Raw genomic sequence first — 13025 nt, forward strand, 5'->3', positions numbered from 1 at the left:
TTGGGCTCAAAATCCAATGTAAGCCTGTTACAGTTACTGGCAGGGTACACACTGGCTTGGACATAGCAGGCATTTTATATCTGTTCATCATCTCTATCTGTAAGAGACTTGCATGTGTGTGACTATGCTTCTCTGAAAGTCTTCAAAGCTAAGGAAATTCCTTCATCACATTGCCTTGTTTCCCTCTTGCTTAACTGTGGGATAATCACATATGGGCTAAAGAAGGGGAGGAATAGAACAAAGGATAACTGAGGGTGAAGTCGGTCTGCTTCACAACAAAGCTAACGTGTGAGTACGCTCACTACTTGTGCTTTGAAGGATTGCAACGATCCGTTGCACCATTTCCTTATGAACAAATATCGTTCATCAACCACTTGTAGCTTCGAATCAAACTGTATCTGGTATGTTACCCAGAGTTTTGATGGTTTTAATATCTACTTTCCATCTGCTGGAACTACTAATCTAGTGATTAATATAGATAAATGCAGTCTGCCAAGTGGGCTCTGCTGTTCTAGGCTTCAGGAGACCTGTTGCTGTGGCATGCAGTGACCAAACACATGGAGATAACTGCCGCGCTCCCATCTTAGCTGCTGCTTCTGGAGCTGGATGCTTTTACAGGGGCTTTGTGCCATCTGCTCGACTCTGATTTACCAGGAATCAGGTCTCCTTCAGCCTGAGGGCAGGTGACTATGCTGGACATAAAGGACAGGTCACAGAAGGTTTCCTTTGTCTTTTTGTCTCTCTGCTGCCCCCATCAAATTTGCTGTAGACTGCGTTGCAATTTGCTATCTCGGACTTGGAAAGATATGTTGAAATACATGCTACAACCAACTAACAGCCACTGGAAGGAATGAGAAACCATTTTCCTCAGCAATTCTGTTTAAACCTACAGTATCTGGTGCAAGAAAGCTTTTTTGCTCTTAATCAGCTCTAATCCCTGCAGAGTGCCTGTGCTTTCCCATTCAGGCCTTGCTCGTGCATCCCCGGGGCAATGTGCAGGGAGGGCAGGCAGTTTGATCTGCTGGACTTCACAGCCAGCTGTGATGGAGCTGTGCTGCCAGATTGCCCTGTGCGAAGTCAGCAGCAAGAAAGCGCAACAACTGTTTCTCCACAGCTGCTGTGCAGACCAGGGAGGTGGGAAAGGTGCTTTGAATAAAATGTATTTTCTGAGAATAATAATTAGGCAAAAAGTATCTTTGGGGGGTTCACAGAGTCTTCAGATATCATCCTTCTGTCTCAGATTCTCTTCTAGTAGAAATATCTGTGTAGCCCAGGTAAGGAAATGCCTCACAAGCTCTGCCCCCTCTCTGAGGAAGCATAACGGCTAGAAAAGAATCAAAAAATCATTCTCTGCAGCTTCCAGGGCAGTGACTGAAAGGAACTTCTGTGACCCTCACATCCGTTCCATACTTGAGCAGGTCAGACGATTCAGGTGGCAAAGTCATTCTTGATGTGAAGGTGATCTCTGCCCACATCTTTCTTGCCCAAGCAGATGGGAGGTAGTCACTGTGTCATGTGTCTGCATCCAGCCCTGTGAAGAGCCTCCCAGCTTCACAGCACTCCTTACTCAAGAGCAGATCTCAGTTCCACTGGGAGTGGGCTTTGCATGCAGAAAGTTTGCTTACTGGAATGTTGAGGAAGGATTTGGTAATCTTGAGAGGGTGGTGTGAGGACAGCATGCATTAATGATGACCCTGAGGCTGAGGAGCAGAACACCATTAGCCCATCAAAAAAAGCAGGCAATATGTAAGTGACAGTAACATAAGAGAAGAACATCTTTTTATTTCCCTAGTGGTAGTTTGCCATAACACAGTTCCTTGTTATATTCTTCCTTCTTTTCTTCCAGGATTCATTTTCTATATCTCAGTCCTGAAGAAAGAGAAGTAGACGCAAGGATTAATTTAGCACAATATAAGATTCATTAACAGTAAACAGAGGAGAAAGAAGCTGAAAATTCTTTGAACTGTCATAAGGTTTCCTGAAGAGCATCTGATTGTGTGATTGCGGTTGTACATCTCATTTCTTTTATACTTGAAAATCCCATGCAAGTCTCGGTGATCCCAGTAACAGCTACTAGAACATAGCACTTCTGTCTGCAGGGGTTGTACTGAGCTTTAGCTCCAGTTCTGAATTACAGAAAAATATAGGAGGAGAAAATACTGATTGTTCTCCTATTATATGTGTTGTAGCTGCATGGTTACATATAACAGTCTTCATATACACAGCATAATCCTTCGCTACCCCCACAAACTGGCAATGCTGATAATAGCCATGCAGGATTGTTGATGACGATTCCAGTATATGACAATCAATGTTAAGCTCTTTTCTTAAGGACTCGTAACAATGGAGAGATTTTCCAAACTTTACGCTTTAGCAGTTTGCCTGCTTTCAGCTTCTGTTTTCTTGATGCACTCTTAGTCAATTCTGAGTCTGCTCTCAGTTGGGAAAACAGAGGACAATCTTACTAAATTCCAGCTTCACCTGGATATTTTGTTAAGAAACTATATTTTTTTAATTGAAGGTAAAGAAATGGAGTTTTTGTATAAAACTGTTCTCTGGTGGGGGTCTGGGAGGATTGCTAAGCAGTGGAGGTAAGCTGTCTTCACAGTTCTCTATGTGGTCTGCCCCTGGCAATAGCTGCAGTGTGGGAATGGAGAAGGTCCTTCAACCCAACCAAACAAGCAAACTGCTTGGGCTGCATGTAGCCAGTGGTTGGCCCTTGCAGGACTGCGAGAGGAGCAGTTTCCCCTTCTGACTGTTGGAAGTACTTGGGGAATCAGTTGGGTCACTGGTAGAGCACCAGTGCCCCAGGGGGATTTCTTCTTGCATCCCTGTGCTACCTAGCGTATCCCAGTCAGTCAGCATTTAAAACAATGTGATGCATGAATAGGAAACTTTGACTTTTTGATTATTTGTATTTAAAGCTACACTTCAGACCCCAATATGATGCTTATAAGAGGAAATACTTTTCTTGTTTATTATTGGCATCTGTATGTTTGTAAACTCAGACTGAGGTAAGTAAAAGGCAGTCTGTAGGATAGCATATCATACCAGAATCTAGGGGGGGAATTCTTCATTTTCTAAAAGCATTGAAATAAAGCTGCAAGATACATAGTGTTTGCACTCTGTCCATTCTAAGTTTGTTGCTGTTTTTTTTTCTGACTTCCTAGCCATTTGTGTTGCTAATTTGTAACAGGAATAATTTGGACTGCTGTGGTGAGCTGTGATGGATGATAGCATGTGTCAGAGAGGAGTTGATCTCATTTCAGATGGGAAATGTAGGTGGCTTATAGCTCAGCACAGGATAACTTGAAGTTTTCTGAATTTTCTTACGAAGCTGTAGATAGAGATGCAGCTGAAAGGGCTTAGTGTCTCCTCTCATCAGCCATGAGCAGAAGCCATCAAGAAAAGAAGCAGATCTCTCTTTACCCATCAGATTTCTGAATGTTGGGAGACTCCAAAGGGAAGGCACAGGCCCTGCATGAGAGGGTAGCAGCTGCAGCAGGCAGTGGATAGAGATAAAGGGAAAACAGTCGTCCACAATGCCGTGAGGTATAGAAAAAAACCATGCATCTTATATATCACACTTTGATCTGTATACACTTTCAGAATACTTTGAGTCATGTACCCCAGGACATCTGCCAAGGGGGAGAGAAAAGGCCATGTACTACTTCAGAACACTAAAAGCATTTATTGTGCAATTTCATGTTGTTATTCTTACAAGTTATGTTACGTATTCCTTACAGAATTGGTTAACTCCCAAGTTGGACAACAAAGGAGCTCGCTGTCAAGGTGTCTACATGAGACATTATCCAGCATTTGATTTTTCAACAGCGAGGGCAAGGAATGCTCCAATAGACATTCTAGATCTGAACCTCATCTTTTTCTGGCTACTTTTTGAAGGCGTTTCAGCTTTTTTACTGCAGGAAAACATCTTCAAAAGTTTCCTGATTTACTATTCTATCTTGAGAACAAAGGGAGAAATTTATAGAAGATCAAACAGATAAAAATAGACTGAAAAGACAGCAGATGCTGTTGATTTAGTGAAGAATTCAGAACCTTACATTTGGTGGCTATATTGTTTGCTGATACCACAGTTTTAATAACCTACACCCAAGCTGTGCATATTATTAAGCTTTTTTTAAAATCTGTTTTCTTGTGACAAGTACAAACAACTGGGGTTTGAATTGCTTGCTTTACGTTTTGTCATCAGAAATATTAATGATGATTATGTCTGAGGTTTATTCTTATCTCAGTTGTGCTTAATTTTCACAAATGTATGCTGAGAGATGGGAGGAGCGTAATGCATCTGGGTGTGATACTTTAAGCCTTGGCCAAACACGGTCTTGACCAAAGAAGAGTTACTCACCCTAAACTTCAGCGTGCAGTTGTGTGAACATTCACATAATGCTTCTCTTCTTCTGTTCAGGGCTCAGGACTCTCTGCATACACAATTATTACTTCATATTGTTTGCTACCAGTAAAAGTGCAAATAGCTAAATGCCAAACTTAAATTCTGGATAGAGACCTGTCCCCTCTCTTTTTTCGCTTAGGTTTCCCCACAATGTGTCCCTGAGCTGTTAGGGCTGAATAGGGCCAAATATGCTTTTTGTTCTTTGTCTCTTAATTCTTTTTATGAACTGTCTGAGTAGATTAATAGTGTGTGATGAAAACTAGAGAGTGAGGAAATACTGCTCCTGCAGTGCTCTTTTCCCAGGAAAGAGGAACTGATCTCGTTCATCCATAAGGACAGATATTTCAATGGGTATGTAAGGTTTTGTTTCCTTGATTCTTATTGTTCAGTTCATTATTTCAGAGTAGCTGTGTGAAATTCGTTTTCCTAACAAACTGTGTCTGAAGTGAACATATCCTTTACTTACTGATCTCTTCCTAGTGTGGACCCGCTGCCTGTTTTCAACCAAATGTAATTCAGAGTTTCAAGATCCTCAAGACATTAAAATATATGCTTTTTGTAAAGACAGTGTGTCAGATGAAAGAAAGATGGATTGCTAGCTCTCCAGCAAAGGAATGAGCTTAGTCCCTGTGAGGTGCTGGAGAATTTCCTCATGTTCTCAGCCAGGGAGCTTGTCCCCTGCCAGAAGCTGAGACCAGCTGCACAGGGAGCAGGTCCTGATAGATTCAGTACTAATCTGAAATGTGAAGGTCTTTTAAGGAGGACTCCTCACTTTGACCATGAAAATGGATATTCCCCCACCTTTATTCTTGTTTCTAAACCAACTTGCAAATTGCACATCATGCAATCACACAGTTTTACATCCCTGGGAGGATCAGGCTTAGCATAGTCTTTGTTTAATGTGTTAAGTAGCCTTTTGTTTTATTTCATGTTTTAAAGAAATCACAGGTTACCCTGGAATAGTAACTTAGATGCTCTGATGTGATTATTATTAGAGAAAGAAGTTATTTCTTCTTTCTAAAATGTAGTTTGCCTCTGTGGTAGTACTAATTAGTATTTTCTGGTAGCTGTAGGTTAGCTTCGTAGTGTAATTGCTTATAAATAAAGATAGTGCATATTGGGTTAGGTGCTTGGCATTACTATTAAGCTGTGCGTCAACTTGTCACATCTGAGAGGAGATACTCTGTTGGTACTGGTTCTCTATCATTTCACTCACCTGCGGTTTTGAGGAAGTGCTGTTTAACGGTCTGTTGGCCAGGTAAGACACTTGAATGGCTCTCCAGCTATTCAAGGTGATGGGTGCCTTTCCAATTCAGTCAGCCATAGGATATATGCTCACTAAAATTTACTGCTTTCTGCTCAGTCATGGGGAAGCCAGTTTTCCACAGCCAGCTGTTTGGCTGCCCCTGAGTGCGCAGGAACATGTTCTTGATAATTCTGTTTGTCTCCATACCCTAGCTGCATGCTCTGTTTAAGTTATTTTATCTTCACTTGGCTCCGTATGATCAAATATATACAGGATGTGGCCTTCATACACCAGAAGATAAAGGATTCATCAGAGCATGAAGAAATGTCCTAGCTACATCTTGTTAAAAAAGCATGTTTGTGTGCGCACGCACTGGTTATGTAACTGCCCTCAATGTGCAGCACAGCTACAAGCTGCTGTCCTGCGAGGCGTCATTTAGCAAAGCATATCTGCCTATTTACAGTCTCACTTGAAGTAAAGTATTACATCGATTAGAGGAACAATTTGTGTAGAGGAAATAAGTGATGTAACTGTGACGTGAAGGTGCTTAAGAGGCTATCAGAGCTTGCTGACAGAAATAAATGGCACTGACATCTTGTTCCCTTTGAATTAGACCTGCAAATGTATTTTTTAATTTATTTTTCATGAATTCTAATTGACCAATAAAGTTCTGAGGTATTAATCCCTATCACTAAGTATTCAGAAACAACGATAGCTAAATTAAATTGCTAGGTTTTAGAGAGTAAAATTGATGATATTTAACTCCAATACAAAAACTGAGAACTGAGGCACAGTCAGGATGTCTCGTTTGAACTTCAACCACAACTTGAACATTTGCCTCGATAATACAAAGGTCGTAGTCTCAGACCAGTAATTCACATGTGGGAAAAAACAGCTTCCTTTTGCTTGCATGCTCCCAGGGAAACAAAGCTGTGTTACCCTTTAGCAAAGTGTGCATAGTTCATTCTGTGAGCAAAACTGATCATGGAGATCCTGAAAGACAGGTAGATAAATATTTGTTTTCACGTTTTGTTTTGTTATTCTCTTCCACAGAATGATATCACACCGTTGCATGTTGCATCGAAGAGAGGAAATGCAAATATGGTCAAACTCCTACTTGATCGAGGAGCTAAAATTGATGCCAAAACAAGGGTAAGCTTCAGTATGAATGCTGTTACTGTATGGAATTCTTGCCTGGGACCTGTTAGCTGCTGTACAGCTTAAATCATTTGTCTTCCTGGCAGGCTACCAAAACTGTAATGCATCGCTTTTTTGTAAAAAGGATTTCAGTAGGATGCTAGCAATTTATGTCTGTTAAAACTGTGTGTGAAATACCATGCATGGCAAAGCTCAGAACCAACTATTTTCCATGTTCTCAGAGCATTTAATTAGATGCTGCTATGAGCTAGTTGCGATTAGATGTGAATACACTAAAAGCCGAGAATTCAGTACAGATCTTTCAGAATTTGAATATTAAAAGAGTAACGTTCAACTGCAGCGTGGTTGCCTTTCTTTTACCCACAGGGCAGTGTCACAGAGCACAGTACTGCTGATGAGTCTCACCTCCCTCTTGCAGGGCTGTGCAGCAGCTCAGCCTCTGCCTGACTCTGCTTAGCTGCTGCCTTGGATTTGTCAGCAAATGGGCCAGGTGTAGTGATGGTTTCCAGCAGGCTGACACCTGACTCGAGTCACTGAGTGTCTTGGAAGATCAATGCAGATGGTTGTATCTAATTGTTGTTAAAATCCAATCTAATCAGTTTAGGAGTATTTTATTTACATACACAGTGGTCTAAAGAAAAGGAAAGGTTCTGAAGTTTGGAGGTAAACCAAGAACAAGTGCTCTGGGCTGTCACAGCAGTCTTTGTAACATGCTCCTCTGTGGGTGGGGAAATCTTCGGTTGTGACTCTAACTTTTGGACAATTTTCAATTCCTCGAAATATTAGCTTGTCACCTATCCATCTTCCATTTTTAGTTACACAGGTTTCTGTTCAGTTTTCTAGTGTTTCAGCAGTCTCTGAACTATCATCTGGTGTTTGTTGAAGCACGTGTTTGTTTTTGTTTTTGTTTTTTTTCAATTTCTGTCAAATTCAGAAACTTACTTTCTGTTCACTTTGTCCATGCATTTTTCATTGGTTGTTTTTTCCATTTTACCCTAAGAAGTCATTCATGATTTCTTTGTAAAATGTGTGTTTTTTTCCTAATTGGGGGATATGGAAGAGATGGTTTGTCATGGATAACATGGACAGTGGGTTCTTCTTGAGCTTGGCACTAGGAGAGGCACAGTATCTTAAGAGGATTTACAGAGCAGCTTGCATAAAGTCTTCAGTCCTATACATAGTATGATGAAACTAGCATGCATAGAATTGGAGCCTCTACAGGATCCCAAACAAGCCTGTGCTCTTGTCAGGACATAGTACCCCTTGTCTACAACATCAGTTTTTTCCTTTCATGTTACTTCCCTTTACTTTCTACCCGTGTGTTTCAAAATGACAGCATATATAGCACTTGATCAGAATTAAACTTCTTTTCCCCATGCTGCAGGCTTTGTCTTGCCCCTGATTATTTTTTTTTGTTTGTTTTGTTAGGTTCTTAGAAGCACTTTGCTACCTCTCAGGGGTAAGATTGCCTCCTGGGTTTGTTTTGCATGCAGGGATGTGGCTGTTGTTCTGAGCAGCTGCCTCCTCTCTTCCTCTCTCTTTCCTCCTCCTTAAAAAAAAAAAAAACCAACAAAAAACAAAAAAAACAAACAGTTGTACTCAGTTGTACTTGAGACATTTTTCAAACACTTCCATGCTCAACCATTCAGTGACTCTGATTGATCTCTTCTGGACTAAAATACCAGCCTCCTATGGGGCACACTGGGGCTGTCAGACTGAGGGGGCAAGTTTGTCCTGTCATACCTTGTGGTGGGGTGGACCATGTTTTGGTGATGTGGCAGATGTGCATTTGGTCTCAACAGGGAGGAAGAGACCTGGCAAGGGAATCTTTGCGTCCTCTCTGCAAGAACTTACATGGCCCACTGCAACCAAAATGTTGGGACCAGGACTTTAAATAGTTTGAGTCCAGCTTGTTCTTTTCCTGTAGTTACAAAAACTCCTGATCTCTTTCATTTTTCTTATCACAGACCCCAGAGTCAGATACTAGGATAATTTCTATAATTAAAAATACAGGGTACAACGGAAACAGGATCCAGGAAGAGGGCAGAAGCGTTAACAGCTCTGGAGTCTGGCAGAGCTTCCCAGTGAAGCAAAAGGCAATGGATGAGTGTGCTTCAGGAAGGTTTTGTGGGTTTTAGTTTTTGTTGTTGTTTTTGTTTGGTTGTGTTTTTTTGGTTGTTTTTGTAGTTTTTCTTTCTTTTTCTTGTCTAACTTCCCCAGACAGTGCCTGTTTCTTCAAACACCCCTTCTCCCTATAAATCAGAAAGGATTTGCATAACTTCTGCTTGTGTGTCACTCATCATTGCACTTGTCTGACATTACTAGAGGCATCGTTTTCTGCCAGTTAGTGACTAAGTGGAAGTTTAGCTTCCAGCGGCACTGACTCATCCTGGCAAGGGTTTACCAGTCCCTGGTCTGGGCAGTAAGTGGCTCTACCAAGGAGACTTGGAGAGGCAAGAGCATTGCTGGAGTAGATCAGAATGGATTTATGAATCAGTACAAGGAGGAAGAGAGGTCTCAGAGTGATGTGGTGTTAAAGTTAAAAAGAATATTGTTTCAGGAGTGTCTGCCTTGCTGTCGTATTCAATACCAAAAATTAATTGCTGTGAGCCATTATAACACATGTTCCTGTTAAAGCTTTCTTTTTATTCCTACCTGACCCAATGTTGTTTTCCAAGGCAGAACAATTGAGGTATGTCAACTTTGCAGACATTCCATTTTTCTTAAGTGCCATCTGTGTTTTTTTTCAATGTCGTAGACGTAGAATGGCCTTAAAAAAAACAAGAGATGACAAAAGCTTCAGTCATGTCTTTTTGCAACAGTATGACCACTTCTAAACGTATTGGAAGTCAAAGCAACCAGGGCTGTGTTTTCTGATACTTGTGTCAAGTCACATCTATCAGAGGGATACCCAGTCTGAGCCCAGCCTGGTAGTGCTCTGGAAGGTAGGGGCGCGTGCTGAATACACGCACAACTTGAAAAATAGATGTGATTTGCATGTGAAAATAAGTGAGGATTTTGTTAGCAGATTTTTAAATGCAGGTGAGACCTCTCCAGGAATTTTAAGCGAAGCAGAATTCTGTAGCTTTTATTTTTCTGCTTTAAAATGTGTTAGACATCATGATGCTATTCCATATAAATGTTGATTATGGAACACAAAATAACTCCTTAAAGATGAATGACAAAGGTTTTGTCCCTACATGAAAGGAGAACAGTTTTTGAAAACTGCTTGTTTCTCTTACTCAGAGGCAGGAATTCCTAGCCCTTTGTTTCTCCTTTATCGTGTAATTCACCTTTATGTGAGTATGCAGAAGATATTGTCTTATGTTGTTGACCAAACACCAACAAGACAAGGATTTGCTACTCTTGGATGGGGCAGGTTTAGCTATTCAGCTGTCATTCTGTGATCTGTGCACGCAATCCATTCTCTGAATGTGGTACTGTAAATGTTCTCCATGTAACATCACTTTTTATTTTTCATTAACATATTTTATAGATAAACACACATACAATCTTTTCTGAGCATTAAGTTAAGCTGGGGTAATCATTTCTTTTTTTTAGTCATCTCCGTGAGCATTTGTGTTTGTTTCTGGCAGATGGTCCTGGAAACTGCAGTGCTGAAGTACTGTACAAAAGGTTAATCTGAAGGGCTGAATCCTTATCCTGTTAAAAATATTGTAAAAGACATTTCAGGGCTCCAGATTTCTCTGTATTCCTTAGGATTAGGATTTGATGAGCACCATAAACATTGTCATGCTCCTACAAACTTCAGTTAATTCAGATAAGGTGTGAGCATATGAGGTTATCTCCAAAAATATCTATTTTGAGGCTCCGCCATGTTTTTTTTTTCTTCTTTTAGTTCACACTTACATTAACTTGTTTATTTTTAACCAGCTGCTTATCTTCTGTCTGTCCTTTTTTTGCACATGTCTAGCAGCTGGCACTTGGGGGTTTGTACTGAACTCTTAAGTGTACTCCTCAATAACTAACCACGCAAAGCCCTAGCTGTGTGCCACTTTAGTCTGCCCAGGGCAACTTTAATCACTTTGGTGTGTTTTTTTTTAAATAACATTCAAGCAAAGACCTACTGATGCTTCACATAACATGTTTACTGAATGTTGCCCTAATTACTTTTTCTGTCTTCCAGAAAAGACTTTAAAAATAGTGTAATCAGAGAGCTTGATTAAATTAGCTTGATTTGCTTTGGCTGTCTAATACTGCATATGCCAAAGTGAATTTGTCTGAAGGCAGGCAGTGAGCACATTTTAGCTTGGATTAACAATAAGTCTTCATAATCTTCATTTACTGATTTTGCAGCTAAATAACAGGCCAGTTCTCATATCTACACGAGAACGTGTGGGATATGCTCTTTTAAGATGCCTCTGATCATACATAAGCTGCTCCAGAAAAGCTACATATAGTAAGATATAAAATAATGACAAGAATAGCACTGACTTGTCAGTGTAAGGGCACTTTGCATGTGTAGGCAGAGCAAACCTCCTTTGTTCTCCTGCTGCACTGGGGCCTCTTTGCAATGGTGCCAGTGAAGCGAAGAATTTGGGAGTCTTAGGGCCTGGAGGCACCACGCAATGCAGAGCCCTGCTAGGCTGAAGCACCTGCTCGGAGGCTCACTAAGCAGCTATGGGGATGATAAACCCTGGAGGCAGCAGTGGTTGCCCCCCCTGGGGGAAGGATGCCTTCTGCCTCTGACTCAGGGGATTTGGCTCGAAGTCTGCTGAGCTCTTGCCGAGTATTGGCCTCACAGGAAACGTTTTACTGGGTGCTTGCGCTTCACTTCAGCACTTACAGACTGGGTTAAAGCTGCTGCTCACTGGTGCGAGAGCTGTGGTGCTGGATTTATGGTGACAGCCCAGTGGATCCTGTGATGCAGGGGAGCTCCTGGGTGGGCATTAATGGGGAAGGGGCCCTGAGAGGCACAGGGAAATTGGTCTGTACCAAACCACACTGCTCAGGGGTCCTAACAGCCACATGTAGGGGCAGGGAAACAGCAGCTGGGAGGCCCAGTGACCTGCACCAGCATCTGCTAAACTCAAGCCATTTGTGACCCCCATGCGAGTCTCAATAGGAACCAGAGATACTGCTTGTATTACATTTATTTGGGGGATGGGGATCTTTGAAATAAAAGCTAAAGAAAGAGCTGTGGCCCCAGAGACAGTTTGTTCAATGTTTATGGGAAGCCTGTGTCTAAGCAGAATTCTTCCTATTGTCCTCCTGGCTTTTGCTGGAGCTGCTCTCGGGCTCTCTGGAGGGCTAGATAATACAGATGATATGATTTATTATGTCAGCACATACTTAGAGAGTCCTTAATCTGCAGATTATTGTCATAATCGTTTGTAATGGTTTTTCTGAGCTATTGCAGACGATCACATTAAGGCAAGTTTGTTTCCTAATCTACGTGATAGATTTTATGCTTCATGTGGTATAGTTTATATCAACAGTAAATAAGCAATGAGAAAATCTCCTGACATAATCAGTAGAGTCCTGCTGAGTTCAAAGCAGTCTCTTCTAATCTCAGATTCTTTTCTTTTTTTAAACAAAATTGTACCTCTTTCTCATCTGTTTGTTTGACTCTTCATTTCTTTGCTTGCTTTTAGGGCCATATAGCAATTGTCCATGCCAGGTGAATAGAGGGTTCCTTTTTAAATTCTGAAAAACACCTTTGCAGCCAAGTGAGCTGTCTTGAAGTGTATTTGCTTTTTATGGTGGGAGTCCTGACATTCTCATAAAAATAGCTTTAGATGTGCTGTCCCAACTAGAACCTACAATGCGTTGTAATGTTGTGTCATGCCGTGTGATGCACCTGCTGGTGGTGACTGCGGCACAGACCAGAACAAGCTCTAGCTGGCCGAGCATGATGTCCTGCCACCTCCTGGGCCCCAAAAACCTTGCCAGCCACAGGAAGGAGCTGGAGGGATGGCACCATGAGAGGGCTGGGGCCCGGTGCCCTGGGGAGCACTTAACTAGCTCTGAGGGGTCTGTTCCAGCCTGTGAAGATGAGCTAACGTGTTTCATTCTCCGTGAGCTTGGTGTGTGCTACTGTGCTACCCCTGGCACGTTTGTTTGAATGAGTTGTGGGGGTCATAAAGTGTGAAACATGTAAGAACACGGTGAGTCAAACTGTGTTTGTCTTGTGTGAACAAATGGCTCTCTCAGTCCTAATCAAGTTAAGTCTGAACCAAGAATCTT

General features: G+C 41.6%; 1 protein-coding gene across 13 annotated transcripts in view; it reads left to right on the forward strand.

Annotated features, from left to right (window-relative positions):
• The window catches only part of ANK3 (ankyrin 3), a 355138-nt gene that overhangs the window by 225542 nt on the left and 116571 nt on the right, over nt 1-13025 (forward strand). For all 13 annotated transcript variants that reach the window (XM_072040023.1, XM_072040026.1, XM_072040016.1 and 10 more), the window contains one exon: nt 6714-6812. In XM_072040023.1, coding sequence (XP_071896124.1) covers nt 6714-6812 — 99 coding nt within the window. The remainder of the gene's footprint in view (nt 1-6713; nt 6813-13025) is intronic.

The sequence above is a fragment of the Anas platyrhynchos genome, chromosome 6 (assembly GCF_047663525.1).
Source record: "Anas platyrhynchos isolate ZD024472 breed Pekin duck chromosome 6, IASCAAS_PekinDuck_T2T, whole genome shotgun sequence".
In the NCBI taxonomy this organism is placed as follows: Eukaryota; Metazoa; Chordata; class Aves; order Anseriformes; family Anatidae; genus Anas; species Anas platyrhynchos.